Source organism: Lipophrys pholis (genome assembly GCF_963383615.2).
Source record: "Lipophrys pholis genome assembly, chromosome: 22".
NCBI classification, from domain to species: domain Eukaryota; kingdom Metazoa; phylum Chordata; class Actinopteri; order Blenniiformes; family Blenniidae; genus Lipophrys; species Lipophrys pholis.
The window spans coordinates 7,720,304-7,747,917 of NC_137644.1; the positions used below are offsets into that span (position 1 = coordinate 7,720,304).

Below are 27,614 nucleotides of genomic sequence, written 5' to 3' on the forward strand. Positions count from 1 at the left end.
TAACAGAAAATTTCCTTAAAATTGCCTTTATGTTGTAGTTATTTTCTGTATGAATTGTTTGGTTCTGTAAAAACATTGACATTTTCATCATGTATACTATTTTTCCCCCTCACCGTGTAAACTAACATGTTAATTCAAAAGGGACTAAAGATGGAAATTAGCCGTTGGCTATGATCTTGCATGTTTATGTGTATGTTCATCAATATGTGTTGTTCCTGTTTTAAATAGAAAATAAACTCAAATGAACTCAAAAAGCAGTTAAACCAAACACGGACGATACAGGACTTACAGGAACTACAGAGTGGCTGAGGACAGTATAAGCGACTAATGCAACTGTGACTGTAGAAGACAAGAGAAGCAGGGACACTGGAAAAAGAGTACCGATTACTTTTTTTTACCGAGAAGGACAGCAGTGTGTGGAGCAGGACAATAAAGTCCAGAAGAGGGTGATAAAGACAGCAGGAGGACACGTCCTGCAGGAGATATTCAAAGCAAAAAGGTCCAGTATTGGGCTGCACAAGCTCACAAGCTTAAGTAATGATACATTTCATTACTGATCACCCCACTGGTTTTAGTCTGGATTTTTTTCTTTTATTTTGGGCTCTTTATTTAAAATTCCAGCTGAACATTGAAGATTAAGCCTATAATGTCTAAATGAACAAACAAAGCCGGAGGATATTTCATTCAGTAGCAGAGATGATGACAGGAATTTAGCTTAAAATGAATTAACTGTTAGTTACTAATCAGTTTGCTTTTCAACCGACCACAGCAACACAGTTGTTTGCTACCACCAATAAAAAGTCTTAATGTAGTAATAAAAAACTAAAAAAACCTGACTGTTGTTCATATATCAAAGATAACAAGCTCTCAGCAACCGTCTTGCAATACCACTTTGTACCACAAGTTGGTGCAGTGAGCAAACTTGGACAAACTGACTCACTCCTGCCACACGGTGCACGGACGTGGCGCTACTTCAATCTGATGGCACCTTTAACTAAGTCTGCTGAGTCAGGTTTTTAATTCTGGAGCCCTGAAGTGAGAACGTGTTCATGTGAGAAAGGAAGAATCGGGACGCCACACTGGGGCAGTAAAATAAAGTCAGGGTCATAACACGAGGGGATCCTTTATGGCTTTAAAGGCTGCATGAGACACAGAAGGACGGCAACTGTAGCACATTTTAATTGAAGACGGCGACTAAAAGCACCGGATGAGCGGTATCAAGTGTGTGTAAATATCCCGACATCAGGACCACCGCGGCCCCGCCGAGGCTTCGCTCTGCGTTTTAATTTAAAGTCAGCGCACCTCAGCGCTCCTCTGCGGAGGCTGTAATTAGTGATTAGGGCTTGTTTCTTCTTTGTGCACGTGCAGCACGCCGTGCGTACATTTACCACACACACACACACACACACACACACACACACACACACACACACACACACACACACACACACACACACACACACACACACACACACACACACACACACACACACACACACACACACACACACACACACACACACACACACAGGAAGAGAAAGATTAAAAAGGTGCGAGACGCTCGGCAGCGACGGGGCGGTGGTGCGACCTTATCAACACAGTGAGCGCACACAAAAGCACAACTCGTGGTGCTTTTAATCAGGTCTCTGCTAAAATGTGGCTGGAAAATGAAAATTACACAGTTAATATTCATGGCAGCCAAATAATAGTAACTACAACATATAGTACACGGGAGATAAAACTTGTTTAGGGACCTCAAATGGGAATCAACTAGAATAAATGTGTTTTTAATGAAATCCAATTTGAACAACCTGATTCTTTTTTTTTTTGATTTTTTGAATAAGTACAATCTGAACTCCAATCTGTCACTGTAATCTTCTCCAAGACTCCCTCAGGTTCCAGATTTCTCCTTCAGACCTTGAACAGAGAAATAGAGCTGTCGTATCATTTCATTTAAGAGGTGGTTCTGGGCTTTTTCTCAGAGAACAACAACATAGGCGAGTTTGTGAGTTTATTTTGCCGCATCTTTGGTTTAATCGCCAATTTTTCCTGAAGCCTTCTGAGAATTTTGAAACATTTTGAGAATGAAAATCTCAAAGTGATCAGAAAAATGCCCATTCTGAGTCTGTCTAGATGAGACGCCTCATGTTTCTCCACATCCATGTTACCTTTAACCTTCCACTTCTTTTCTTACAGACTTTCTGCTGTTTTCCCATCAACTCACAGTCAAAGTATTGAACATACAGGCTTTGATGTTTCGTGGTATTTCACTAGCAGTACGGTCGGCAGCATAACCAACCTCTACTGTTCAGCTCTTACGTCTCTGTGCCGTCTTTCCTCCAAGAATTAACAAATGGGAAATGTTTGATCATTTTATTGAAAAACTCAACATGCTTTGTCAATTTCCACCACGTGTGTGACACTCCTGTCCTAAAAGTTTGATTTGAACCTGAACTGTTCCATCTTTATGACTGGAGGTGATCACGTTATGACAGGAGCACTGGCACCTCCTGGTGGAGAAACTTTGCACTGCGGCGTCTATTGTGTCTGAAAAATCTCCAGTTTGGTATTTAAATTAAGCTGAAAAGAGTCAAGTGACTTCAGACGACTTACTGTCATGGTGCATCATTTCCTCCCTCTGAATTCAGCTCATGTGGATCATTTATTGACAGGTACTAAAATATCGGAAGGGATCTGAAGTTATTCTGTGAAGAAATATGCTTTTTTTCTTTTTAATTTTGGGGGGATTTCCAGATGTTTATACTACATGATAGTTATTCTGTGTGTAATTAAATTAGCTTATATTTTAAATCGGAGTAAAAAAAATGCTTCAAATACAATTAGGGACATATGATCAAGAAGAATATATAATAAATTTTTTTTACAACATTGTCATTGTCAGGGTAATTTATGAATGAAAATTTAATCTATTCGTGCATAAAAACACGCTGGAATGGTATGATACGTTTTCTTTATAGTTGCATGCTCCCTTCTTATTGCTCATTAATCAAAATCATAAGAAAGACATTTTATTTCTTGCTAAAATGCAACAGGCAGTAATATTTTCTTTCTTTCACAATCGATAATATGCAGTTTGAAAATTGTGGAGGGCATTTTTATTGTTATTTTTCTACGCAAGTGAATTTTTTGTTTTTATTTTTTAAATCACTATGATGTAATTTACTTTGTAATTTAAAGAAATAATCAAACTTTCAAACTCACTGGAGAAATCAAATGTCAGACTAAAATTTCCAGTCATAGCAAAACTACTTGAAATGAACTGAATACATGTTATAAACTCCACCTCCAGTTTTACCTTTGGTTATTGATGTGGATGTAATTCAAATATATAATGTTATTTAGTGGTAAACTATATATATATATAAAAAAGCAAAAACACAAAAATAAACTTGCATTGTTAAAGGGAGGAATCCTGCTTAATACAAGTATAAAACAACAATATGTTCACTGATGATCTGAGTTCTTTTTTTCTCTTTTCACTTATTGAAAAAGGGTTGATGGATCAGAGGGGCGTTCAGGGGCATCTCGGAAATTACAGTGACTGAAGTAAAGATTTGTAACTGACCCGAGGAGAAGAAAAAAATAAACAACAAACCGACTTTAAAATGTAAAGAGGGAACAAATACGCTTGTACTGAGCTAATAAAACTTATTTTTTAATGCAAGACATTTGTTAAATTATTGGATTACGGTATTGTATAAATCTCATCTGGCTGAAATGATAACTATTCCAACTCTATGAGGTGCTCAATGTGATCTTTGAGAGGAAAAGACAAGTAGATATCAAAACAATATATTTTAAAATGTAAGAAGTATCACTGAGGCTGTATGACCCCAGCTTCACCCTGAAAAGTGAACTTGTTCACCCACCTCTACGAGTAAATGTCAAGGGCACAGTGCAAATACATAAAAACAACTATTTATACATTTAACTTTTAATGGGAAAGTGACCATATTTGGTAACTTCAGCATTTCCTCATAATTAAATATGGAAATTTACAAGAGTAAAGGAAAACGTTGTTATATTATTCTGCTTAACTTTGAGATATGTGCAAAAATAGGAAATGAAAATACCTAATGTATGACACAGCCGGCTGCTGATAGAAAACAATGTTCTTTCTGCAGAAAATACAACTAATTTTTGACCAAAATGAGCTTGTAGCATATTGCTTACCTCACATCGACGTGAAAGAGGCGTCATCTTTGTGTTGCTGACGTTTTGTTAAAGAGTTATTGATGCTGGAACTTTAGCGAGCTGCTCTCAGCAGGTGTGTCTGTGTCTGGTTCTAATCCACCAATTAACTTTCAACTTCTTCACATACCTGCTCCGTGTGGTGGATCTGGTGTCTCTGTACCCGAGCCTTTTGTTCACTCACCAGTGTATGCTCTAACTAGCCCGACCTGCCAAATACAGTGTAGCACCGGCTGTGGAGTGTGTTAACAGGACGGCGCAGAGGATTTTATTCGGTTATCGTTCGTTTAATGTTCTCCCATCGATATTATCTTGTTCAGGCAGGCTTTGTGTTAAACTGTGTGAGAGTGAGAGGGATGTTGTGGTCGATCACTGAGTGATGCGTTTGAGTATAACTTAATAAAATCAGAACTTTGAGCTTCACATGAGAACGATCCATAGCTGGAAGAGCCCCACCCCAGTGATTTCAGTTAATGGTTCAAAGAGCTGCACATTGATGGGCAAAGACCCACATGTGGCCTCCCCTGATATAGAAGGGCGGTCAATAGTGTGGAATCACTGAAAACCGATAAATAATGAATCAATTTAGATAGAAATTGATTTTTTTCAATATATATACGGCACATACAAATGTTTATTCATACTTTAAAGTGCAGAAATATTATTTGATTGAAATGTTCACTCCTAACCAATATATACTGTATGTAAGTGGACATTTATTTGTCCAAATATTCACATTAACATTATTAAGTGTTTTTTTTGGGGGGGGGGGGGGGGGGTATTTGTAATTTCTATTAAGCTCATTTGTAATTTTACTCAATGAATTTTGGGTAATCTTAAGCACATAATTTCTTACATCTAATCGACATCGACACGATTGAGTGCACCAACAATCTAAATAAATATTTTATCTCAGAAAAAAATTGCCATTTTTCTTCTTTTTTTTCTTTTGAACGCATTACTACAATGTACCTACATTTATTGGAGAGAATGCCAGTTTGGTTTATAAAATTCTTTGTTTGAAGGAATATTCTTCAAACAGACATTTTATAGGTAAACTGAACATTATACATCTTTTTTCTTTCAGATGATGTAAGAGTAGCTGCACCTGATGATATTATTATTAAACCTTCTGATGAATATAGTAGTGAACAGGAAATGCTTTTTTTCCCCAGCAGTCCCTGAATGCCTCATGGTGCCGGTTTAAATGCTCTGCAGCTCTTTTTGCTCCTCAGATGAAGATCAGCTTCAGTGTGCAGCACCAAACTTCTCCTCTCTTCTTCATCTCAGGTCAGTGCACATTTCAACAATTCCACACACGTTTTAATAAGAACTTAGAAGAAAACGTCTGTCTTTGTTTCTGTCTTCTCTATTCTTTTGCCATCAGCTCAATCAACGTCATCAGAAACTATTTGTGCAGAACAATAAGAGGGGAAATCAGTAAAACTCTACATGCATGTTAAAAGTAATGTTTACAGTCTTGAGTTCATTTTATGTTACTTTTGTTTGCGTGAACACAGCAAAGACTCATTATCACCGATATGAGATAAAAATGTGTAAAATTGCTCATATATGTTTGATTAAAGTAAAAAAATACACCACAGCATGCAAGTCCTCTGCAGGTCGTGATCACAATAGAAAGGGAATTATTTGAATGCCCTTTTTTTCCCGACATGCAAGCAGATGTATTTGGTGTACAGTCAGATGGTTTTATCTATACATAAGATGAATTGATTATTCTGTGAAACACATTATGACTTTATTAATTATGGATGTTAACATAAATCTGCAGGGTTATTTTCTCAGAAACATGTAATACGGTAATTCACTCACGCAAATTAATTAATTACTTCTCAGCCTTGAAAATCAGCCGATGAGGACGCTAATGTACACACAAAACATAATGCACCATGTTATATAACGTTATTTTCAAGTTAGTAACACTAAATGTATTTGTGAAAAGTATATACTCCATTGGGTTGTGGCTAGAAAACGTGAGTAAATGTAGTTACATGAGCAACATTTTTATGCTGCAAGAATTCACTGTATTTTCAAAAAGAAACTGATTTCAAACCACCCGCACTGAGAAAATGTTTTAGATATGACCACATTTTTTATCTTTGAGGGGAAACACCTACACTTCACTGCCCTTTTTTTTTTCTTTTTTTACTGCAAACAACTTAAATTTGTGGCTTTTTTTTTTTTTTTTTTAATCATGTTTTCTTCTGAAAGGGAAAAATTGAAGTCACTGATGTGAGCTGCTGAAGGTCGCTGCTAGTTCTGCCATTGAACGAGCCCTCCAGGGACACCTTGGGTGTCAAAGGCTTCTGTCACACACACACACACACACACACACACACACACACACACACACACACACACACACACACACACACACACACACACACACACACACACACACACACACACACACACACACACACACACACACACACACACACACACACACACACACACACACACACACACACACACACACACACACACACACACACTTCCTGTCATTAACAACAAAGACCTCCACACCTTCTACTTCAAAAAACAAAAGAAAAAAAAAGATTCAGGGCTTTGATGGCGCTCAGCACAGAGAGTCAGGCGGGGGGCTCGTTTGACTTTGGCCTCGCTCATGAAAGGTTTTTAAAAGGTCTGGAGGGCCGGGGAGCTGCCACTTGACCTTCTTTGCATCTCAGTGTGTGTGTTTGATGACGGGCGGATGGAGGTGGCATTTGAGAGGGGGGGTGGGGGTGGGGGCTGCAGAGAGGCGGCTCCCCCACCTCTGCTGGCACGTTAAGGATTTAAGGATGATGAAGTCCTTCTGTTTAGAAGAGGATAACCATGTGCCATGGGGGGCAGATCAAGAACAATATTTGTTGTTAAAGAAGTTTACGCCGTCATTACTGCTCAAAGTTAAAGGGACATGAGGTTCAACAGAGCTGTGACTTTTTGTCAGCCTGGATATCGTCCTGAAGAGAAACCTAGGGTTGTTCTTGTTTTTTTACATTAAGGGGGAATAGTAGGCAGTTCTTCCTTTGCGGAGGGTATTTTTATGATAAACAAACTATCTCTCCAGGATGTTTGAAATACTTCTGATTGCGTTAGATGCCATTTCTTCTCCGGTTTCAGTGCCGAATTCTTTAATGTTGGCAACTGTTCATTATACCATGGAGCTATCCTCCTCCGAGTTGTTGTTTTTATCTTCAGGGAGGCAACAGAATCATTTATGGGGCGGCAAGAGGGGGAAGGGATTTTTGAGGGGTGGCAAAATATGGCAGCCATTATATACTGAATTTAATCACACGTTCCAAACAATTCAGCCTCCTGACGCTCTGGTTTTATCTCGCGCTGCATTCACTGGAGTCAGACTTTGGAGATTTGCACTCATAAATGTCACATTTTAATTTGTTGCTGCCAAGTGGGGTGGCAAGGCTTTATTTTAGGGTGCCATTTGCCACCCTATGCCGTGTGTGATATTAATATTCTTATCTCTGCAAGGTGGACCACAACTTTAAGTGTTTTTCTTTCTTTGATTTACCCTTTAAATATTTTCCTGTAGCACTTTCAGATTGTTTAAATATAAAATTCTTTATAAATAAAATGTATTATTATTATTATTATTATTATTATTGTGGAGAAAAATGTTCACTCTGGTTGACAATTAAGATTTATTCTATCAACACAGGACCCAGGCGTGACAATGACATTACAGCAAATGAAAACAATTAAAATACATGATTTTCACAATTTGTCCACTAGGGGGAACCTAACGTAACGCTAGCTGGAGTTACGTGAAACACAAATAGTCGGTACACTTAAACTGCATCATGTTTACTCTCCGTTCGGATTATTAGAATTATATCACAGGAGGTGGTTTAACTGTTTATGATCTGATTAGACTTTATGTGCACGACGCAGAAGAAACTGCTTCTCTGAACGTTCTCGTGTCTTCCGGATCAGGAAGTTTCTTTGATGTTGCAGTTTCAAAACCAACGCAACAAGGTTGAATAATCGAGCTAACGGTTTGATGCGTCTAAGTGAAGCTGGATGACAGATCACGGTACAAACATTGGAAATGTGGAATTCAGATTAACTAATATCTCAGTGAACATAAATATTTAAATTGTATTTGGACTTGTTTTTAGTCCAATAAAGGGTGAAATCGGACTGTTGTTTGAAGACATGGGTGGGGGAGATGCTTTCCAAGTTCTATATTTGAAATCTCAGTTAAAAAAAAAAGAAAGAAAAAAAAAAAGTTTAAAACTCATAGATACATCATGATTACACAGGTGGGGGTGGGAAGCTTCGCTTTATTGTGTGTTTCTGGACAGACCTACTGTGAAGAAGCTTGAATCACTATAAAGGAAAAGAAACTTGATCCTCCCATGTGGTAATGGTAACTTTTGGGGGATAAGTACGACAGATGGCCATTTGTTTGTCCCTTCAGTTAATCGCAGACTGAGTAAAGGTCAGAGGTCACAACCTTTATGACCAAAACAGCCACTTTCCTTCAAATGAAAAACATTTGAATTGGTCAACTAAGATCAGATAGCCTATAATTTACTTTAAATTGTTGGTAAATTCATTCAGACGTGTCAATATTATATGACAAATCACCTCTCAATAGGCTCAGTGTCCTTTATTTACGTCCTAATGTGTGGAATAAACATGTTGTGGCTTGATTTACAGCTTTAGAGCTTGAAAACGGTCAGAGAATTCACAGCAGCTTGTTTTAACAATGACCCCCTGTGTATGTCTCGCCCAAATCCACTTACACTAACACTACGGCTACTTTATGACAAATAAAGAGGCCAAAGACCAGGTAATCCCTGCACCACGTCATTACACGTAGTTTACTTTACATCAGTTCACAGGCTGTAAGTTTTATTTCAGCTCACCGTGACCACTCTCACTCAACACCCATTTGTGCCATTATACAGTAATTAATTAGATTTATGTCACTTTATTGTACTTTAAAGCCTCTAAATATTCATATCTGTGTGTGTGTGTTCACAGCATTGACATTGCAACAACACACCGTGCACAATCATCACACGTGATCTTCGATCATTCAACTTCTACCTGTTTGATCCAGAACGGGGTCATGGGGGAAAGTTATGTCACCGAAGGAGAATTTACTCAATGTTTTTGTCTCTGATCAGAAAAGTAAAATACAAGATTAATATAAGACTAGTCAGTCCGATCTGACACAACTAGTCTTGTATTTAAACAGACTTGGATGACCACAGTGTTTCAGGAATTTGTTTTTTTTTTTTTATAATTCAGTCATCTGAATACACTGCTGTAGTCTTGTTCTAATTGTTCAAAAACTCACTGGTGCAGTAAATAAACAAGTTTGTTTTTTATTCCAGTCAGTGGCTCCAACATTTCTTGTTATTCAAACCAATTATTTGTTTAGTAACTCGTCCAGATATTTTCTTTTTGGTTCCTTCTGTAGCTCTGATATGAATTGAAATCCAGAAAACATTCTCTTGTAATGTGACTTTTTTGGAGAATGACTGGAATTCTGTCATATTTATTCATCTTGATATAATATTTTCCAGGTTTGGGTAATTTTGCTCAAAAAACAAGGAAATATAGGTTAAAAGTGAACATTTAGAGCGCCAACATGCTTTCCTTTATATGTTTTTATAAGCTGATAAGTCTCAAGTGTTATTGTAAAAAGAAATAAAAGAGAATAGTGGAAGATGGCTGATCAATTCACAGTGGACTACTTGTTATGAAACTTAATACAGTTGAGAGAGAGCAAGAGTTTATGCCATGAGGTCCTTTTTCGAGCCATGAAAGAAAAGTCTGGGAATACTATTAGAAGCATTTATTGCTCTACGATGAAGACTTTAGTGGGTGTATATGTGTGAAGCTTGCCACGTTACGTCGTGGTGGTTTCCTGATGAGGGCGTTTTTTTCCATAAACAGACCATTAAAGTCAAGCAGCAGCACAGAGCAGCACATTCAGACAGATTTTTAGAGGAAAACACTGAGGCACCGTGCAGAGCGGGGTAATTATTTACTGTTAAAAGATGCTTTCAGGGAAGGGAAAAAGCTTTAAGTTGTGGATCTGTAATGCAGCAAAATCTGTCTGGCTTTCTTGCCACAACATAAATGATAAAGGGAATGAATTGGTTTCTTTATTTATAGAGGAAGAAGTCCCCAGTAGTTCTCATGATGATTTATTTACTTGTTTTCCCCTTGTTCAACAAGTATAAAAAATATATATAAAGCTACTTAATCAACAAAATGTATTTTAAAAAACATAATTTATTTCAATATCACAGCAAATTATTAGTCTATAGCCAGAATTCTTATTAATTATTCATCGTTTAAACATTAAATAATATCTATATACAAGATTGTTGAGTGGTATTTTATGTCAACATTTTCAAACAGAGTAGATTAATCTGACTGTCTTATAAAGTCTATCAGAACAAAAAGAGATCACGGGCGTTCACGTTTTCTTCCACCACTAATTCAGAGAAAGCCTGTTTCACAACGTTTGATATTGTGTTTTTAATGTGTTGTTTGCAGCAGCTCCACCTGTGAGGGTACAAAATCTTAAAAGAAAAACCCCCCCCCCAAAAAACGGCTTAGAGACAGGAAGCGTGGTTACACTGCACCACCTTAAACACAGGAAGTTTAACTCCGCCCACACGTGAAGCTGCAGGAAAGGTGCAGAAAACTTCAAATCTGAATCTGACGTGAGGACGAGTCCATGTGATCTGTACAAAACCAGTGCATGTGGGAAACATGTGAGAAACATACAGCTACAGGCTAAGGCTTACTTTCATGTAAATATCTGTTTTATTTATGACCTAGTGATATTTATAGTGTTTAAGCTGTTGCAGAGAATTCATTCATATATAATAAAGTTCATATTACCACAAGCTGATCTCTCCTTCAAATGAATAGTAATATTAAATGTCTGTATGTTTACCAGTTCCACAAACTGGCAACATAAAATAATTGTTGCAGAAAAATTTGTCGCAGATTTCTACAATCCGTGTATTTTGGCCTGACATAGCGTCATACACACAGAAAATATATTAGAAAAAGTTTTATTATATGACTTAAAAAGAGCTCCACCCACGCATCATACACACATACAACCGTTACTTCATGAATTATTGTTTCCAAAAACTAATATTTCCACTCAGTGTTTTTTATTCAGGATTGTTTTGTACGTTATCTAGCTGGGCTAACACTGCGAGTTCAGCTTTGGTTCAACTAACAGGGACTTCTTCTCAGGGAGGAACGGAAAAACATTGGGTCACAACACGTGAGAAGCACTTTGATTTGTCCATGACGAAAGCAGCTGGTCGTACTGTAAGATATTTTTGAGTGAGATCGTGGAAGAAATAGGCAGATCTCAATGTTTTAGATTAAATATGCATTTGGAGCAACTTTGATTGAGATTAAACATCATAAAATTGTAACTTTTCTTTAAGTAATTGAAGGTAAACAGTCGGGATGTAGATAAATATCTGCTAATATGCTGACATGGCCCAGAAATATTCATAGTTTATTTTTTTTCATCTTAAAGTCGCACTTTAGCTGTCACTTTCATCTAGAAAATACCAGTGTGACGGTAACTGTGTAGAATGTCGAAAAAATGGCATACATCATGGAGAACAACCACACAACCTGCTGCTGCTCGCAGTCTGAGAAAACTCCACCCGACCGACGGCAATTCGATCTGAGATAACTTATCACAACAATAATCGCACAATATCGGTTTCCGCTGAACTCTGTCGATACAACAATCAATGAAAGATCGTCTCCTCACACTCTGTAACAGTATAGTGACAAGTAAGTTTAGGAGGTAGGTTTTGTTCACGCATGGTAAACACTGAATAAACAATTAAGGATGTGGTATGAATTTCATCATATCAAGGGCAAAATCTGTGAAAGAACTGTGGCATCGCTACGTCTCAGTAGAGATCACTTATTTCAGATTTGTGCCTGAAAAAAGGTGAGATTTCAGGTGAAAAGCAACTCACTGAACATAAATGGGATCATTTTCCTCTCGACATCCACATTTTCTGCCCATTTTGCTGCTTTTCAACACAAAAATAAGTTTAAGTTGCACTCGATTTTAACTCGGCGGCTTAGAAAAGTGAAATATATTTCTTAAATTGGGTCATTGAGGGGGTGACGGTGCTGAATGTCGACTCTGAATGTTTCTACTAAATGCATTTAAACATACACGTTTGAAAAATTGAGTGTTTAAAATATTTACCTATAACTATTAAATTCTGATTATTTTTCCGAGTGATTCAGTCCCAATTAAAACTTTGACTTGATGAACTGAAAAAATGTTGTTTGACACAAGTGAAAACATAAAACTCTCACTATGTTTGGGCGTCCAGGGCTCGGCGTCACTGAAAACGGCTCCAATGACGTCAAATACACCACAAAGAAATTGTGCAAACGTTGACATTTTCCGTGAAATCGTTGAATTTCATTGACCGAGAGAACTGTTCGGTTTCTATGTCTGTCTGCCCATGTGACCCTCCTGACTCAGGGTCACTCAGAGTTTACAGTAAAGACCGCACTCAGTCATTTATTCCTCAACTGCGTTTAGGATTTCAACTCTAATAATAGTCACCTCCCAGCCTGCCCCTCTTCCTCCTCCTCACCACCACTGACACACACACACACACAGACACACACACAGACACACACGCAGCAGAAAGCCAGTAACCGTACTCAAAGTGCTGCAGCAGAGGAGGCGTTTCACAGGTGTGTCACAGGAGTTTTAATTCACGGCTGATCACACGCGGCACAAAGGGTTGTAGTTCCTTTTTTAAGAGATGGCTTCATTTGCGAACGTGCTGGAAACCTCTGCCAAATATGGCAGCTGGTGTTTACGAATGCTGAACGTATGGGTGGGTTTTTTTTAGCCGTGGCGAGGTTCAGCATGCTGCTTTGTTGTTTTTAAGTGTGACTATCTTCAAAGCTCTTTATTTTATCCACATGATGTCAATTTAGATTAAAACCCTGCTGTGAAAGCCAGAAATGGACCATGTTGATGAAATATCTCTGTCTTCTCCTCTTTCCCTCAGGTTGTTTTGAAGCATCAAGGGTGGGGAGATAAAGGGAAAAACCCTCCACCCTTATCATCCCAGCCTCCCTCGGGAGAAAGACGGGCAGTGTGGCGCAGTGAAGGACAGGAAGGTTGACGGTATCACGTTAGTCGCCTGTAAATTCGGACAAATCTCTAACTGCTCCGCGCCGAGCCCGTAATCCGAAGTTTCCCCGGAGGTTGTTTGGAAATCTGAGCAGAGGTCGGACGGTACAGCGGTCCGCAGACATGTCGCCCTTTCTGCGGATCGGGTTCTCTAACTTCGAGATCGATCCTGGCCTGGCCTACCATGAGGAGGTGCTGAACCCGTACTGTGCTGTTTACATGAAGGAGGCCATTGACACAGGTGAGTGGCTCCTCGGAGAAAGTTCCCTGATCGAATGTTCACAACAGATTCCTCATCCAACGTCAGGCAGGTCGGCATTAATTACATAGAACACTACTTATTCAACTAAGTGTAAATGGACATTTTAGCCGTGAAGTTTTGTTGAAGAATATTCATACACGTTAACTAGGTCCTGCATGGTCCCGGGCTGGGCCTGGTACAGTCTTGCTACAGTCCTGGTATGGCCCTGGTACGGTCCTGGTACGGACCTCGTATAGTCCTGGTCGTCTGTTTGATCCTGATCTCAAACCGCTGTAGTTCGCTTAAAAGCTACTGTTCAAGGTTTTTTGGGTTGTAGTTGGTATTAATGCTAATATTTCATATGGTCACAGATCAACCACACAAACAGAGCAGAGCAGTATAATCTCTTTTAGATGAATATCCCACAAAAAAAGACTTATTAAATGTCAATGACATTTAAATTGCCGGTAGAACAAAAAAATAGAAATGATCTTGAGATCTGGGCATAATGCGTTATTTTATGGATAAAAAGATAAACTGTCGAAATGACCTTGAATTAAACATTAAAACTTTATGTATTCCGAGGTCAGCGGTATTGATCTTCGGGTTTTGAATTAAATATTAGAAATAACAAGTCTGCCAACTTGAGAATCTGTTAAAATGAAGCTTTAACCTCGCCTAAAATTGAAATACTGGCTTATTGTCTTCAAACACATCAGAAATCATGCATCTTGTCATAAATGGCCATGTACTGTTCACTGGGTCAAAACAAGTCAAATCCTCCATTCAGGAAGTGATGTTCAGGAAGTTCAGTCAGGCAGTGGGTGTTTGGGTATTTTTAGATTATGGTCAGAGGTTAATAATACTACAGGCCATAAAGGAAATATCTATAATTGAGCCTGGAATCCAATACTTTAGTAAGATTTTAAAGTAAGACTGTGTTCGTAGACTATCTGAAAAATAATGTCAGGCTTCTTATAGCTGAACTTTAAGAGACTCTGATGACAGGCTGACAGCGGCGTTATCTTTGACACCGGCTGAGTTTGAGTGCAGGAAAAAGTAAAAAAAAAAAGACAGGCAGAGAAAATGGGAGGGTTCTCCTGTTTCTTTTCTTCTTTTATGAAATGAATGAAGGGACATGCATGTGTAGATTTCCTGACAATTAACTGACTCACTCTGATGAATAATGTAAGTTTCAGTCTGACTTTCAACTAATAAAAAGCTTTTGTGACATGCAAAAGTGAGAAAACCCGGAAGACATAGTCAAATGTGTTGTCATTCATTGACAATCATGATCAAGTAACACTGCCGCCTTTGGACTGTTGTGCCTGTAAATTAGTAATGCAGATACGGTAGTAGTTTTGGTGGGCTTGTTACTTTGATTGTAGGTGAAAACAGTGGGAAAGCCTTTTTCTGTGACTGTAGCTTTTAGCACGTTTAGCACTGTTCCTGTTTAGCACGTTGATTATTCTCAGTGTTTAAAACCTGAACTGTACATAAGAGAAACCAGCCCTCTGGTGGCTCCTGTGTTCATGATGGAAACGCAGCTCGCTGGCACCCTGCTGGGCCTGTGAAATTAGGAGCCGATGATGCGACACTGCCAAAGGAAAAAGGAAAAGATAGCTTCCATCAGGCTGCTTGGCTCATTGTAACTCTTTCATCATCATCATCAAAAAAACAACCATATAAGCCTCTATAAACAGTTTGTTGATGGAGGCTGTGTGCAGGCTTCAGTTATATCTTTTAATTCAGTCTGCCAGCTGAAGGATTCAGAGAGGAGCCACATTTGAAAGGCTTGTGACTGTGACAAAGAAAGGCCTCGCTCAGTTCGCCTCAGTGGTGACACATTGGTGCAAACCTCCAAACACAAGTTGACTTCTGTAAACTGCAGGTCACCACTGTGCCACTTCCTTCACTGCGAACACGTCTGCACAGTTTCCTTTTTCTGTGTTGTGAGATGTGTCCTCATGTATTGTTCGACAGTTCACTCTTTTCTAACTTTGTTAGCTTCCTGCCTTTCTGGCATCTATGACGCTTTACTGACTGAATACCTGCGGTAATACAACTCATGAGGAACTGAAAATATGAAGTTCTTCAAACGCATTACAGCGTTTTCTAAGAATTCCCGAAGTGACACCAGAACATCTCACCTCTGTCAGGAAACGTTGGTGCCTCTGCATTAAAGAAATCGCAGACATATTTTTCCCCTTAGTGCTCTTTAAAGGGGGAAAGCGGGCAGCTGGCAGGTCTGACAGGCGATGAGCCGATCACCGAGACGGCCGCAGATCACTTTGGGAGTAAAGGGCTTAGCGGGCTTTGTTTTTGCGGCAGCAGGACGGGAGGATGTGGCCGTTATGTAAGTGGATATACCGAGAGAAAAATCAGCAGATGTCAATTATGAAAGCCAGAAGGGGTCTTAATTTTTTTTTTTTTCATGGCGATCTCATCGAAAATCTCCCGACTGCCAATCAAATATTCACATAGCCAACAAACTGCATGAGAACTTAACCTGTTACCATGGTAACGAGATACGTAATACTGTAAAACATTAAAACTAGAGATTTATATTGCAGCCCTGTGATCGTGATCTGCTCAAGATGCACCATGCACTTCATCGCATGTCAACTATGATAGGCAAGAAGCCCCATCAGCTCTAACTTGGGATATAGCAGATATTAAACATGACATAATGATCACATTTTATCATTTAAAGCCTGAGCTTTAAATGACCACGCAGGGCAGAAACAGAGCAGCTAACCTCCTGAGAGTGACACGCTATACATTCATCCTATATGCCCGGATTAATTCCTCCCGGTGTATGTTTTCATCCTGGGCAGGAAGTCTTCTGAAACATCTGGATGTCATTTGTCAAATCTCTCGAGGGCTGTGAAACACTATACTGCAAATCCTCGTGCATAGATTAAAACCCACTTAATGATCAACCTCCTCGCACCGGCTGTGAATCCCCATGTTTAAGCTAATGAAAATACATTGAAAAAAGATGGCACCAACTACAGTTAAAAAAGTCCTAAACACACAGGATTCATAAAGATTTCGGCACGTCAAGATCAAATAACACACCAAGAGAAGTGGCATCATTACTGGGGAAAAAAAAAAAGTTTTCTTTGCCATATTTTCCACCAACAGTTTTAAATTTGCTGACACACTGAGTAACTGAAGTCAAAGTGAAAGTCAACAACGTGCACCTTCACTTTCATCCTACTTCCTGTATCTTTCTGAGAAGACGCTCACGTTGAGGCTTTTATCGTGTGTCTTTACAGAAAAGGGCCAGGTGTACAAGCAGAAGAAGCCCACAATGTACCCGCCGTGGAGCACCACGTTCGATGCCCACGTGCACCGCGGCCGCGTCATGCACGTGATGGTGAAAGATCGCACGGCGGAGCTCAAGTCGGAGGCCACCGTGGCGCTCGACACGCTCGCGCTGCGTTGCAAGAAGGAGAACGGCAAGCTGGAGATATGGGTTAGTGCGGCGGGGATGGTTTTTAGAGTCGAGCTGTTTGCCCGTTCGAGCAAAATCCAGATGTGCTGACTCATTGTAAGGTCAAAGGAGCAAATGTTTAAAGGGGTAATCCTCCTTTTAGTTATTAAACATGCTGCATGATGGCTTTCAGTTTCCCTTCTGGCCCCTTTTTCCATCCCGCAGTGCTCACTTGGCTAATGCTAATTACCCAGAAGTTTGCTATTTCCACCTGGAAAGACCTCGCTGTCAGTCACACCAGAGGATCCAGGCCAGCTGTCCCTCATCCCAAACTAAGAATCAAACAAATAAACATTGTAAATAGAGGAATAAAATCAAATACATTCCTCTAGTCTGCTCCTTATGTGCAGTTCTGTGTGTGCCAAACTGTCTGCATGCCTAAAATAGCGTGACGGGCATGCATCATCTTCTGTCTAAATCAACATCCTTTCCTTTTTTTTGTCATTTTCTCTCTAATTTCCACCATCGAATGAATTTTTGTGGTTTCATTTTCCTCTTTTCTGTTACTTTTGTCTCAGCTGGAGCTGAAGCCACAGGGGCGCCTGCTGATGGAGGCCAAATACTACCTGGAGCGGAGTGGTGAGTGCTTCAGCTATTCATACTGAATTTTAATTTAGTAATTTTAACAACCAAATGAGCACAACTGCTTCACTGGAATCTGACAGCAAGACAACAAAATCCAAAAGATTATACTCCACAGGCGTACAACGGCCGTAGTGAACAGTTCTTCTGCATATGCTGAGTAGATAACAACGTTTCCTCCCAGTCCAGATTCTCCTGGAACTTCTATAGTTGACAGTCACCGTAATAACGATCCAAACTCGTCGTCTGTCCACTAGAATGTCTGTGTTTTCTTTGTTGTTAATGTTTATGCTGACATCGTTTTCAAGAAACTTTTCTGAAACTAAAATGAAAAAACAATGTGTTTTCACTTAAAAAAATTTAAACGGTCTCAAACATCGTTTTCTAAGATTTTTTTCAACAGCTCTGATCAATCTGAGTGAAAACATGATGACCAAGATGAGAAGCAATTTGAGATTTCCTTCACAGGACTGTACCAGCGGCACCGTTTGTGTCCTCATCAACAATAAATCTAACCCTTCCATAAGTATTTACTTCTGGGGCTGGAAATGAGCTTTTATAGCCATCTGCCCCCTGCTGGTTCTGAGCAGGAGTGCCTAAAAGTGGTGCTTTGTGTTGGCTTGACATTATTGCCGTGCCAAGATCTCTAGAAGTAGAATCTCATGCTTCTAATTATAGCCAGAACAAATAGGAACTCACTGCTGAGAACAACAGGTGGCAGAGACCGGGGTGCAGGGACACTTCGATCTGCAGGACTTCCTCATGCATACACCCAGAGCGAGCAGCTCTTCTCACTGTGCACTTTGCTGATGGGTAATTGAAGATTACGGGCCACAAATTACATAAAAAATACACTATTAGAAATTTTAAAAAAAGAAAAGGAGGGTAAAAGTGCTTGAAAGCAGATGTACATCCGTCTCATTTGTTTTCCTGCAGCACTCTGAGCAGAGTTCAGTGATAGTATAAATCACTGGAGTACTCTATAATGTACTTAGAATAAATATCTTGGCTATCCATCAACAAGTGACCTGAACTCTGAGACTGTTTAAGTGGTGCCTGCATCGAGGAGTTCAATCATCAGTGCAAACGCTGAATTTAAAAGGGAAATATTTTCATTTCTGATGCACATGAAGAAATAAAGGAAATGCACTTCACCAGCTTCAAAGCCACACTGTGAGGGCAAGTGTGAGAAATCCTGCATACTAAGAAACAATACGCTTCTGCAAACACTGAGGCAGACAAGATCTCGACTTTCACTTTTTTAAGGAACATTTCAGGTTGTTTTCAGCAGGTTTTTGTAAAAAGCACGAGTACATTTTCAGAATGTAATTTTTTTTCACACTAAGAGTCGCATATTTATGAAATCTCATAATGATTTAACAGCTATGGTCTTGAGAAGGGTGCATGCCAACGCTTTGCAAGAGTTGAAGGTTTTGCATGATGTCTTTCAGACGCTGGCGGTCAGACCGACGGAGACGTCGAGTCCGAGAGGGAGCCAGAGGGTCTGTTCACCTTACATCAGAGACGTGGCGCCATCAAACAGGCCAAAGTTCATGTGGTCAAATGCCACGAGTTCAGTGCCACGTTCTTCCCTCAGCCGACGTTCTGCTCCGTCTGCAAAGAGTTTGTCTGGTACGACTGAGAGATCACAAATTACTGATATTCCTCATTAGAAAAATGAGTCACTTTTACTGTTCATATCCACTGCAGGGGGCTCAACAAGCAGGGTTACCAGTGCAGACGTGAGTCTCCTCTTTCTTTTTAATGACATGATGAACGCCCGGGTCTGAACGACACCTTTGATGCCTAAATTTGCTACTTTTCTTTTTGTAGAGTGCAATGCAGCAATCCACAAAAAATGCATAGACAAAGTGATCGCCAAATGCACTGGGTCTGCCATCAACAGTAAAGAAACCATGGTAAGACTGTTTGTTGCTGATTCTCGGACTGCTGAGGCTTCCCATCATTTCCATTTTGACAGTGTGACACGTCACCCAGTCTGAGTCACAATGCTGAATCAGCATGTGTTAGAACACTGGTTATAAACGTGGTGCAAAAGTATTACTAGCTCTTTCCGTTTTGTTTCACGACAGCTTATCTTCTTGCACTTGTTTCACTTCCGCCATGTGCAGTAGCAGTATTGGAAACTGGAAGTGGATGTCGCAGTGCAAAGAATTGTCTGGATGCTTTTTAAAGATCAGGACTTACCTTCGAGGTTTTGTTTTAGTTTATGAAGCACTATAATATGAGTGTGCACTTAACTGATGACACTTAATGAGGTGATTTATTGTATGTACAGTATGTACTGTAATAGTCCACTCCATATGCATTTGACCTGTGTTGCAGATCCACAAAGAGCGCTTTAAGATCGACATGCCGCACAGGTTTAAAGTCTACAACTACAAGAGTCCCACATTCTGCCAACACTGCGGCACGCTGCTGTGGGGGCTCGCCCGGCAGGGGCTCAAATGTGAGGGTGAGACGCAGTAGTTTTATGGTTTCTGTGATTTTATGCATGTTTTTACTCATAACAGAAGGTATTAAAAGTCTTGTACGATTAGAATAACACACTATACAAACTTATTTTAGGTTCGAGGGGCAGGTTTCATAGGTTGAATACAAGAGGAGTCGACAAAATCAAAAAAGAATTTATACTGAATAGAAAAGATACAAACAAAAATCAAAAGTAGACAATTTCATAATGTGTTTTAATAATAATCTTACGGTAACATACTATAAATAATACGATGCACACAGCTGCTGTATTTGTTTGGGATAAAATCTCAGTTTAGATGAGAATAAAATAAATCCACCAAAAGTACTTTTGTATGAGCTTACTAAAGTTTGAGATCTTCATATAAATATAATTACCTAAAAATGCTCTCATCTGAGAATCTAAAACGACTGAATGGTTCTCAGGCGATAGCTACATGAAGTTAATTCACACAATAATAAGACAGACTAAACAGCAGATATTCAAAGGTTTTCCCATCAGATTTCTGTGATTTCCTTCGCTTGAGTTGGATCATCGAGATACAGTCCAGCTGCCGCAGCAGCTGCAAAGTATCGCCTTCCACAGAAAAATTTAAAACATTTCTGGTCGGAGTCGACAAACTTGTGTATTCATATATGAGGGTTTGTCATTGGTGGGGCTCAGCGGAAGATCGATGGCAATAAAGTTATTTACAAAACATAAATAAGGTAATAGTTTTGTGCTTGTGGGGGGGCAATACACAGAAAAACTCCTCAAAGCTGCAGACAATTAGATTGTTGTGAAACGTATATAAAGGGAATCTTTGATGCTTTACATTATGAAGTGACGCAGCAGTGTTTGTATTTGTTTCCAGTGTCACACGGCGAACTAATGCTGTTTGCTTTTTATGCAGAATGCAGCATGAATGTCCACCACAAATGCCAGAATAAAGTAGCCAACCTCTGCGGAGTCAACCAGAAGCTGATGGCCGAAGCTCTGGCCATCATCGGAAGCAAGCAGCAGGTCAGGAAATTAAATCATCTGGAATAGTGGTTATTCCCCGAGTGGTGCAGATTCAAGCATCCCTGTGTTGGCATTGGGAACTTTTCCTGGTCAGCTCTATTATGGTTTTTCGTCAACGGTTTGAGGTCTAGACCAGAGTTTGGGAACCAACGTTCCCAATCTTTGTTGAGATTTCAAGAAATTCCTTCATCTCCATCAGGTCCTGTTCTGTTCAATATGACGTTTAAGTCCCTCAAACTCTAGTACAAGTCAACCGAATCAATTAGAAGTTAATAAGGGAGAATGCAATTGATATACAATATAAAACCATTTATTTCAGGCAAATCAGAGGCTTTAGCCAAGAGAGTCTGTTTGGTACCTCACAATAGTTTATGTATATTTTTGTGACTTTCTACCAAGTTGTAAATATCAACATCCAGAATGTATCTTGTTTCCTTGGCTGTTTGTTCATCTGCTGTCCGACCCATCATCCTGCTGTTCCTGATTCTGGATCCAATAGAAATGTTTGGTTGAAGCTCTGCCAACGGCTTTGTGATGCACCTTTATGTAACATTTGTTCAGCCTCTTTTACTTTGAGGCGCTTTCATTGGAAACGTGAAAGTAAACTAAATAATGCGACATCCATCTTTGAAACGTACCTTTCTTGTTCAGGCGAAAAGCAGCCGAGACAGCGACATCGTGGGTCGAGAAGGTCCGGTGGACGTCAGCCAGCCGGGAATGGTCCGAGCTCCATCGGGGTTAGTCATGGGTTTACCGGGCGTGGCCACGCCTGCAAGCAAAGGTAAACATTACGACCTCTTAACCTCTCCTGAAGCTGCTGAATTCTCCATCTTATAACGGCGTGTATTGTGTTTGCTTGTTGCAGACCAGCAGTGCGTTTCATGGGAGGGACCAGGAGACGTCAGCAGGTCAGTCCCAGAGACTCTGAATGAGGAGCCTCTGTACGCCATTCCCAGGAAGGAGCAGCCCAAATTCAACATCGACGACTTCGTGCTGCACAAGATGCTCGGGAAAGGCAGCTTCGGCAAGGTACTGATGCTTCTCTGAAAGGAGAAAAGCATCATAGCCATATCAAAATATCACTAGAAGAATTCAGTAGAATTACAGTGCTGTACACATTCAGGACTAACTTTTTCCGAGAGTCTCAACAGCGGAGGATATTTTAGTCATTTCATCAACCTGTCAAGAACACTGAAGCTTGTGGTCACAGAAAAACCGCCCCCTTGCTGTCTCACAGTGGGAAACAGGATGAGGAAACACCAACTGTCCAACCACAGCAGCTTTATTTTCTTCTTAAGTTGAGATGTCCTCAATGTGCTTTCAGGTGTTTTTAGCTGAACTGAAGAAGAACGGGCAGTTCTTTGCAGTCAAAGCGTTGAAGAAAGACGTGGTCCTGATGGACGACGACGTCGAGTGCACCATGGTGGAGAGGAGGGTTTTGTCTTTGGCCTGGGAGAATCCGTTCCTCACCCAACTTTACTGCACCTTTCAGACCAAAGTGAGAAGACGTTTTCAAAGAACTCTCTCCGTCTTTCCTCGCCGAGCTCTATTCCTCACTCCTTTCTCTTTTCAATCAGGAAAATCTGTTCTTTGTCATGGAGTATCTGAATGGAGGCGATCTCATGTTCCACATCCAGAACTGCCACAAGTTTGACGTGCACAGAGCCACGTACGTATCCACAGAGACGATGCAACATTCAATTCATGTGGAACGACTGGAGCTTTGCACTCACGTAGGGTGCTAGATGAAGGATCCATCCACCATTCTTGTATTCATGCTGACTCATTTAGTTGACATGAAACTAGCAGGAGAGTCAATGACTAATGCTTTCGGTTCCCCGGCAGCTTTTATGCAGCTGAGATCATCTGTGGACTCCAGTTCCTGCACTCAAAAGGAGTCATTTACAGGTAGGTGCTCAGTAAAGATTGTCATATTTGCGCCAGAAAAAAGGGGGTATTTGTTTTAGCTCTATGTGATTTCCTGTCTCTGCAGAGATCTGAAGCTGGACAACGTTCTGCTGGACTCTGATGGTCACATAAAGATTGCAGACTTTGGCATGTGTAAGGAGAACATGCAGGATGAAGGTCGGACCTCCACCTTCTGTGGGACGCCTGATTATATCGCCCCTGAGGTGACGACATCTCAGCATCCATTTTGGCAACGACCCAAACAACAAATATACATTACTCTTAGAATCCTCAGGAAATTCATCATCCAGCATTAAACCTTGTGTTTGTCTGTGTATTAGATCCTGCTGGGTCAGAGGTACAACAGCTCAGTGGACTGGTGGTCATTCGGCGTGCTGCTCTACGAGATGCTGATTGGTCAGTCTCCGTTTCACGGCCGCGATGAAGAGGAGCTATTTCAGTCCATACGAACGGACAACCCTGCTTATCCCACCTGGCTCAGCAAAACTGCCAAGGATATACTGGTCAAGGTCAGACACTCTGCATGTGCGTGCGTGCGTGCGTGCGTGCGTGCGTGCGTGCGTGCGTGCGTGCGTGCGTGCGTGCGTGCGTGTGTGTGTATCAACATCTTTCAAAGGTCGTGAAGTATTATAAGCACTGAGTTATCAATTAAACATTAGGTCACATGAATTATCCCCGGACTTTAAGGCTTTGTAAGTAAATCAGAATATTGTTGCGTCAGTGAAATCCTTCAGGTTCTTGTTTCATTTTCAATCATGAAAATACGCTTGAACTGTATGACATCAAACTCAAGGCCACATGGAATTATGGCTTATACGTGCATGTAAGAATTATACTGGATTACTGTAGACAAGTTTGGAACTGAAAGTTTGAAAAATTGCATTTCTGAGCGGCTCCTCTGACAACTTGAATTGTTATGATCTACTACGGCAAAGGAAGCAAAGACAATCGATCACTAAGAAACAAAGAGAAAATGCCCAACTTTCGTGGCGATTCGGGTGTAAATTTACATGATAATGGTGCTCGGACCCACTGAAAACACAACTTTTTGAAAACCGCAGGAACAATTGTAAAATGTTCCAAATACATCTCCATGTATACAGGAGAAAACATAAACAGTTCTTCTGCACATGTGCAAGTAGATGGACAATAACGACACCCAGTCCAGATTCTCCTGGGACTTGGTAGTTGTAGAGTTGATAGTCACCGTAATAACAACCCAACTTGGTCGCCTGTCTGCGAGTATGTGTGTGTGGTTTCATTACAAAAACAACCAACAGCACCCACAAGTGGCCAGGCATGCCAACTACATACTTTTCAGCATTTCTGCAGTAACAAACATCGTTTTCCAAATGTTGGCATCGAAATGCGAAACCTCTCTGAAACAAAAATGTAAAAAGAACGTGTTTTCACTTGGAAAGTCGTGGAAACGAGGCCTTAGCCAAAACAGATTTTTTTATTTCTTCTATTAATGTAATGTGGGCTTATATACGACCACTGCGACCCCATAGTGACCTTTTACACAATGTTGTCCAGGCTCCAGCCCTTTCAACCTGAACTTGGATAAAAGTATATTGCAGATCATTTAATGCTTTTATGTTTGTTGCCATCAAGGACACACAAAAACACTGTGACAAACCATTGTGTTTTGGTTTTTTTCCCCTTTAAGCTGTTTGTGAGGGAACCTGAAGAGCGACTGGGAGTGAAGGGGAACATCCGACAGCATAATTTCTTCACCTGCTTTGACTGGGAGGCTCTGGAACAACGACAAGTGACGCCACCCTTCAAACCAACTCTGGTAAGTACAACACACAACCCGTGAACAGGTAACTAATCCAGCAAATTCTTGCAGCTCCTGAATCTCCCCATTTACTGGTACTTCAAACCTCTTGCAGTGCACTTTAGTCTGCGCTGATCCCTGGCTGCTCTCTAAGTCAAATTGAACTCCTCACTAAGATGACTCTTCTCCTTGTTTACGTATTCATGGCTGTCTTTAAGTATCTGTGTTTCACTTGTTGCAGACGTCACCCGGCGATTACAGCAACTTCGACAAAGAGTTCATCAATGAGAAGCCTCGACTGTCGTGTGCCGACCGCACGCTCATCAACAGCGTGGACCAGACCATGTTCAGGAACTTCTCCTTCGTGAACCCCGGCATGAATCGTATCGCGGTCCGCTGACCGACCGACCAGTAGCAGCCTGCACTCGTACTACAACCTACACAAGAGACTTTAGACTGTGAATGTCACAAATGTTCACACAAACGTGATTATCAGAACCACTAAGGGGAAAGTCCTTCGAGAATACCAAGAAAAAAACAACAACACTGAAATAGCTTTCAATTGGAAGCCAAACAACAAAGGCTTGGACACACTTCACGTAAAAGTTACCTCACAATAAACATTATAACTATAAGAATCAGAAATTTTGGAGAAATCAATGCATAGTAGCCTGTAAGACTTGGAGAATTTCCCCTCTTCTGAAACTCATTTCCACCAAGTAAAATCTAATTTCCTTCTTTTCTTCAATGTGTTAACAGTGAAATTATATTTCTGTGTAAATAGCTGTAATTTAATTCTGTGGATATATGACACGGTGAGTTGGTTGTAGATCTGTTACAGTAGATCAATGACAGGGTTATTGTTTACATGTTTTACTGTTGTTTCTCAGGAGTTCTACTTTGGATCAGGTGCTTAGACGACTGTAGCTTATATTGTTCTCTATTTTCGGAATTCTGTACAATAAAATGTGTCTATGTTGGTTTTGTTTTTGTTTTTTTAAATATTGTCCAGGGTTTTGTTCTGACAAAAACAAGAGGCATAGTCTAATCTAGAATTCAAGTGTGGACAAAAAAGAATAATAATTCTGGTGCCCCAAAGAAGTTTCTTAATTTTTCTACTAAAATGTACTATATCCAGAGTTAGAATAAAGTTAGAAAAAGTCCCTTTAACATCCTCAAAGGGTTTATTTAATTAAGAACACTGAACAAAGTTTCAGTCCTGAATACAGATAGGTAGATAGATAGATTTCATAGATATCCAAGAAATTATTTTTAAGTTATTTATGTTATTTAAGGTACATACAAAAATACCTGACGAAGTATATAAATAGCAACTAAAACAATGTGAGCCGTAGCATAAAAGATACATAGTATTTCAGTGGTAAAAACTAGTATTGAGACTTGATTAAAGAAATCAGAATTGTAACTGTAACTGATTAATTAATCACATTTTAATCTCACCTCAGTACTTGATAAAAGCTTTTCAGTGCAAACGGATCTTGGTAGATTAATGAATTATTAAATAGACTTGCATATGTTCACACAGCAAAATCCTGTTCATATTATGTTATTTGTTTGTTTGTAGCCACTAACAGAAAATTACACTCTTGCTTTATTTTCCGACTCCCAACACAGATTCTAACAGTTTACCTTTTTAGTAGTTTCTTATGATTAGTCAAAGTTACATATTAAAGTCCAAGATGTGATGCAAAATGTCATGTTAACAAAAACACCACAGCCAATACAAAAAAAGATGAACGTACCAACATTTCACCAATGAGGACACAAGAGCCGGTGGTGGAATAAAAGAACAAGATCAACCCACAAACTAACTATAGCAGCTGCACTTATGAGCAAACTTTACAGAAACTCTGAGTCACACACAACGTCATCCAGGATATTTTTAAATATAAAGAATGAATTTGAGGGAGGAAAGACTGCATTCATGAAATATGAATGCCGATATGAATATGTTCTAGAGGTTTATTTACATTTTTATTAATCATTTAAGAAATGTTGAGAGAAAAACTCATAGCTTGTAACAAAATAACAGCAGCAGTGCCACCTGGTGGGCAGATATACTACTTGTCATTATGGAGTACAGAGCAGATGGTCCTGTCATTATTAGTTTACCAGAACTGTGATATCATCAGTGTTATTACGCAAGTCTGTGCTTTTCTTCCATGAAAAAATACCTACAAAACCAGAAATCGAAGCCACTCATGGGTTTATCGTTCGTCGAACATGGACATGTCCTTAAAATAACATCAGAACTATCTCAAGAAATTCAAAATAATTTGGTAATTAAAGACATGCTATCATTTGCCATTACCACCTCCAGGCTTTTACAGTCAAAACAATGGTAATCACAGCTGTGGGATTAAATTACACAAACTGCTTGTGAGTAAAAGAAAGAGAAAACAGAGAAATAGTAGTGAAACATGTCGTGCCAAGACAAAACTCTGAACTCTCACCCAGCCCTTAAACACATCCCAGAGTTTATTAGTAAACACTTACCAGTAATTCAAACACTGCTTCGCGTCCTGAAAAAGACTCTTTGTAGTAACTGGAGGTAAATACGATCCACCTGTTGAGTTGACGCCATTAACTTTTCAAAAAAAATGGAAACAAATATGGCGGCCGGAAATGACCTAA

At 39.8% G+C, this 27,614-nt stretch overlaps 1 protein-coding gene across 2 annotated transcripts; it reads left to right on the forward strand.

The window, feature by feature from the left end:
- The first annotated feature begins 5,443 nt into the window (after nt 1–5,443).
- Nucleotides 5,444–25,939, forward strand: prkcq (protein kinase C, theta). Of its 2 annotated transcripts, none has more exons than XM_080491762.1 (18): nt 5,444–5,502; nt 13,308–13,673; nt 16,955–17,154; nt 17,691–17,751; nt 19,206–19,386; nt 19,465–19,496; nt 19,588–19,673; nt 20,101–20,230; nt 21,141–21,250; nt 21,902–22,031; nt 22,116–22,279; nt 22,575–22,748; nt 22,828–22,919; nt 23,096–23,158; nt 23,244–23,382; nt 23,500–23,688; nt 24,849–24,977; nt 25,201–25,939. In XM_080491762.1, the coding sequence occupies exons 2-18, from the start codon at nt 13,556–13,558 to the stop codon at nt 25,357–25,359; spliced, it is 2,157 nt and encodes a 718-aa protein (XP_080347888.1). In that variant the 5' UTR covers nt 5,444–5,502; nt 13,308–13,555; the 3' UTR covers nt 25,360–25,939. The 2 variants fall into 2 exon arrangements, with proteins under 2 accessions (XP_080347888.1, XP_080347889.1); XM_080491763.1 differs by lacking the exon at nt 5,444–5,502 and adding an exon at nt 12,896–12,984.
- The last annotated feature ends 1,675 nt before the right edge of the window (nt 25,940–27,614 follow it).